The sequence below is a fragment of the Chrysoperla carnea genome, chromosome 4, assembly GCF_905475395.1.
Source record: "Chrysoperla carnea chromosome 4, inChrCarn1.1, whole genome shotgun sequence".
Taxonomy (NCBI): Eukaryota; Metazoa; Arthropoda; class Insecta; order Neuroptera; family Chrysopidae; genus Chrysoperla; species Chrysoperla carnea.
In genome coordinates this window covers 53835926-53840806 of record NC_058340.1, presented here as the reverse complement: position 1 = coordinate 53840806, position 4881 = coordinate 53835926, and the positions used below count along the sequence as shown (strand labels likewise).

Genomic DNA, 4881 nt, shown 5'->3' with positions numbered 1-4881 from the left:
TGTGAACTGTTACAAAAAGTTTGGTGATCTTGAAAAATTTATTATTTCAATTTTGTGATAATTTTTGTATTTTTATAAGTGTTACTGTAATTTGTTGATAATGTTTTACATATTTACTTTTAAATTTGTAAAAAATGTTTATAATGTGTTATATGAATAAATTTAGCTACTGACGATGGTTGTTATAAGTCTGTTGTATGTTTTTTAATAATATTTTAAATAAAATTTCTTAATTTACAATTTTATTTCGAGTATCGTGGTATTTATTTCAATTCAACTATTATGTCTCAATTCGAAGTCAACGAAAATTTATCCTTATATAAATGGTATGATAAAGGTTGATTACGATCAAGATTAGAATATTTTTATATCAATCGATCGCTGCATTTTTAAAAGTAAAAAACAAAATTGTTTAATCGTAATACGCACATGACCACGGATCAGTAAAATAGTATTAACATTTTTTGTAGCGTAATAATTTGGCAACAATTCATCGAATAATCTAATTGTAAATTTTTCTTTTAATAAATGAAAATGTTTTAGGATATAAAAAAAAAATTATTTTAAACTGTTCAGTGTTTATTATTGGATTTTTTTATTGCAGTTATTTAATTAATTGAAAATGCAAAATTTGGAAGAGTATAATAAATTTTTAAAATGTCTCAACAATAACAGTTATTAAGTGCTATTAATTAACAATATCGATATATACAAAATGGCGAATCACCTCAGAAAATCCTTGAGTGGCAGTATACATCGTATTCGAGAATTTGAATTAGAAAAAGTAAGTTTGTGCATTTATAAAAAGTCTACTAAATAGATTATCATTTCCATTTTCTAATGGTTGTCAATTGAAAGTATCTATTGTTGCTTTGTTGAAGAGCAGGGGCTTTAAGATTGGCAGCATCATAAAACGGTGTAAAACCAAAAGTCTTAACTTTTTAACAGTCATTTTTTTATCATCTTAAAATACATAAACTTTTTTATGCTTTATTCAGGGAACTAAAATTAATGCTTGCTACTTTCCAATTTACTTTATTTAGGTACAGACAACATGCTCAAAAAATTCTAACAGTTTCGCATATATATAGTTTTCAAAATTTAAGTGCAAAAATAATTTAAGTCCAAAAATTTATTTGCATTTAAATTCCCATATTTAAAAAAAAAATATATCCGAAACTGCTGCAACTTTTTTAGCATGTTGTCTTAATTATAAATTAGAAAGTGGCAAGCATTAATTTTAGTTCCCGTTGTAAATTCATCAGTTTTTGTGCTGAATAAACCATAGAAAAAAGGTACGAATACTACCTTTTTATTAACAACATTATTTTTCGTGCAAATGACATAAAAGTTTTTTCATTTTCAAGGGTTTTTATGGTACTTTAAAAAGTGTATGATATTCTTTTTTCAAAAAACGTCAAATTTTTCACTTATTTAACGTTAAATACTCCGATCATCAATCGTCAATAACTCGGAAAGTATTGACTTTTGGCAATATACTTATATGACACTTTTTGCTTAAATTTAATCGCTCTATCGATTCTTCTTGCCATTTTGAACATATATTTTTCCACCTCCTAGAAGGAGAGGACCAGAGGCTACCACTCCTTGGGCAAAAGCATCACTAGGCACCTTGATCTAGAGGGTGAACAAAGCTTAATCCCAAATTTTCATCAAAATCGGTGCTATAGGTCAAAATATAGAGATTTCCTGTATAAAACATTTTGCACATTATAGAGTCATATAAACTTTAAATCCTCGAGCCTTTGACTCCCTCGCGACATTTAGAAAAGCGATATTCTTCTTTGTCTAACAATAAAAATTCCCAAATTCATATTAATTATTATTAATAATTAATATTTTGTAGGTAAATTTAGCTGAAGAGTTTGATATATTACAAATTGTTGGTGAAGGATGGTTTGGAAAAATTTTACTGGTCGAGCATCGTGCAACCGATACCGAAATGGTTTTAAAAGCCCTACCAAAAGCGTACAGCGCTCTAAGAGATTTTTATCGTGAATTTCATTATAATTTACATCTGGGTGCCCACAAACACATTATTACAACGTACGACGTTGCATTTGAAACAGCTGGTTTTTATGTATTTTCACAAGAGTACGCTCCGTTAGGTCTGTGGGTAGTGTATCTTTATGTATTTTGAAATAAAAAGCTTTATTCATGAAACTTATATTTTAATCTATTTAGAAATTGAAGGAATTTCATGGTTTTTATGATATTTTTGGAAGGTATAGAAGAAAGAACCATATGACCCAAAATCCTACCGCATAAAAAACCCTATAAAAGATGGATATGCTTATACTGCAATTCTTGCTATTTAGCCACTCCGGGCAAAAATAATATTTGCCGCTCTTTACACTCATACCATATACAGAGCGTCCTTTTAAGTGGACCCTGAATGATGGACAGACAATAAGGTAGAATTCTGTGTCATAATCTCTCTTTACCTACAGTTTTGTCAATCATGAAATTCCAAAATTATTACTTTAAAAAATAAATTTATATATATTCGCTTTACAGGCGACTTAACATCAAATCTTACCGATAATGGAATTGGAGAGTTACATACAAAACGAGTAGCTAAACAACTCACATCAGCATTAGAACATCTGCATGCTCGGGAACTTGTCCACCGTGATGTTAAATTAGACAATATTTTAATATTTAAATCGGATTTTTCCCGAATAAAATTATGTGATTTTGGTGAAACAAGGCGTGTGGGTACTGTGGTTCGACGACGTAACGAATGGCTACCATATGCTCCTCCAGAAGTTTTACAAATTGAAACTGATGATAACTATAAGTATGACTTAAGAAAATTATTATTATATAAAATGAGCTAATCGTTGTGGTTACTTTTTTTTATAGAGCAACCACTTCTCACGATGTGTGGCAGTTTGGTATTGTTATTTTTGTATGCTTGACTGGATGTTTACCTTGGCAAAAAGCAGCATCTGATGATCAGCGATATATGCGTTATATAACTTGGCATTCAAGTGCGTTATCGCCAATCAGAAAACAGCCAAAACTATTCAAATTAGTTACTTCAAAAGGTCAACGAATGTTTAGAAAATTATTAGAGCCGAAACCAGATAGACGTCTCACTGGGTTAAGTGAAGTTTATCGATATTTGGACGATCGGTGGATGGCAAAAGCTAACATTGAAAAAAATGCAGGTAAAAATATTTTTCATACATAAAAATTATCTAAAACATTAACTCTTGTTTAAATGATTTAGGAGCCGATGCGGATGATGGACTTTGCCCATCGATGTATAGTTTTCATAGCAGCCCTGAAGAAAAGAATAAATTATTGCATTCCTTAATTCAATATGGATTAGAAACGACTGTAGATCGTGAAGCAAAGAAAGACCGTATACGCGCATGGATTCAAAACAGTGTTATAGAAGAAGAAGATGAAACTCTTGAAGAAGAACAAGAAATCAGTGGTATATTATCATCAGATGAAGAGGAGAACATTGTTTTTCATGATAACGAAACAGGTCCAGCTGGAGAACGATTACATAATCGAGGGCCAATCAGTACAAGACGTGTAGCAAATGGCTCACGAGCTGATTTACATAGTGCAACACCTTTAGTTCAAAATACTACGGCAATAATGCTTCCAACACCACCAAAGAAGCCTGAACGTCACCATTATAATCATCGTAATGATACCAAACCAAAAATTGAAAAAGTTTATACACCACCAATTGATCCAACGATTCCGTTAGCTGTACAAAAAGTTCAAACACTTCCCAACACAAATTTGAATAATAATACGTTACCATCGCAAATTATTCGTAATCCAAATGCATTTTTGGTTGAAACAAATTCATTACAAAATTTACCACAAAGTTCGAATACAACATACGAAATAACTAATCAAGACGTAGCAAATAAAACTCTGGGTCATTCACATAGCAGTAATGCATTATTACAAAGTGTACAGGACAATTCATCACAAATGAATGCGATACAAAAATCACAAACCATCGGTGGTTATATGCCGTCACAAACTTCAAATCAAAATTATAATCTCAATTATTCAACGCAATCACTACAATTCCCTCCACAAAATGTCTCGAATACACCTCAAATGAATAATTCTACTAATAATAACAATATGCAAGCTAATAATTCGCAAAGTACAATATCAAATACACCGTCTTCCTTATCTTCCAACAGTAGTATTCAAATGACAACAAATCAATTGAATAATGCACCAAAACAAATCATTCCAAATTTACAAAAGAATTCAAAAACTGATGTATCAAGAGCTCTTGCAAATACAGCATTTTTAGCAATATCCGGTATATCCAGTACAACTGCTTCAACTAGTAACGAAACTCCAAAATCTATCGATTCACATGTATTTTCTGAAAAAGAAAAAGATCGTAATTATAATGTGTACGGTATTAATGCAAAAAGTTTAGTTAATGTACAAAATAAAAATGTACATCAGTCTTCACCACCGGTAAATCATAAAAAAAGTTCTAAATTTCAAGACAATCGTCATGTGACATTCAGTTCAACACCTCCTGGATCCACAAGGTCCGGTAGTAAATAATTGAAATCATAAAATTTTGTTCTTGGTTTTTTAATTTCCAATTAGAGTGTGCTTCATTATTTTTAAGTTTTAATTCAGCTCAAAAATACGAAAAAGAAAACTTCTAAATTATATTTGTTTAGAGGCTGTGACAGACAATAGGGAATATTCATGAAATTTTTGATTCAAATATTTTTTCCGTAACTTTATTGGCTGGACATTTGAACTAAACCATTATTTTAGTAATTAATATCCATTTAATTACTTAAAATTAATTAATAAAAATACAAATTCAGTGGGAGAAATTCAAATTTT

At 30.3% G+C, this 4881-nt stretch overlaps 1 protein-coding gene across 1 annotated transcript; it reads left to right on the top strand.

The window, feature by feature from the left end:
* Positions 1–619: 619 nt before the first annotated feature.
* LOC123298079 (5'-AMP-activated serine/threonine-protein kinase catalytic subunit alpha) lies at positions 620–4657 on the top strand. Its single transcript, XM_044879981.1, has 5 exons — positions 620–784; positions 1868–2129; positions 2539–2821; positions 2887–3194; positions 3257–4657. Exons 1-5 carry the CDS (start codon positions 716–718, stop codon positions 4585–4587), a joined length of 2253 nt encoding a protein of 750 aa, XP_044735916.1. The 5' UTR covers positions 620–715; the 3' UTR covers positions 4588–4657.
* The last annotated feature ends 224 nt before the right edge of the window (positions 4658–4881 follow it).

Coding starts and splice junctions, on each gene's coding strand:
- LOC123298079 (XM_044879981.1), top strand. CDS start 716: ATGGCGAATCACCTCAGAAAATCCTTGAGTGGCAGTATACATCGTATT. Junction 2,130..2,538: donor ACAAGAGTACGCTCCGTTAG/GTCTGTGGGTAG, acceptor TTCGCTTTACAG/GCGACTTAACATCAAATCTT. Junction 2,822..2,886: donor GAAACTGATGATAACTATAA/GTATGACTTAAG, acceptor TTTTTTTTATAG/AGCAACCACTTCTCACGATG.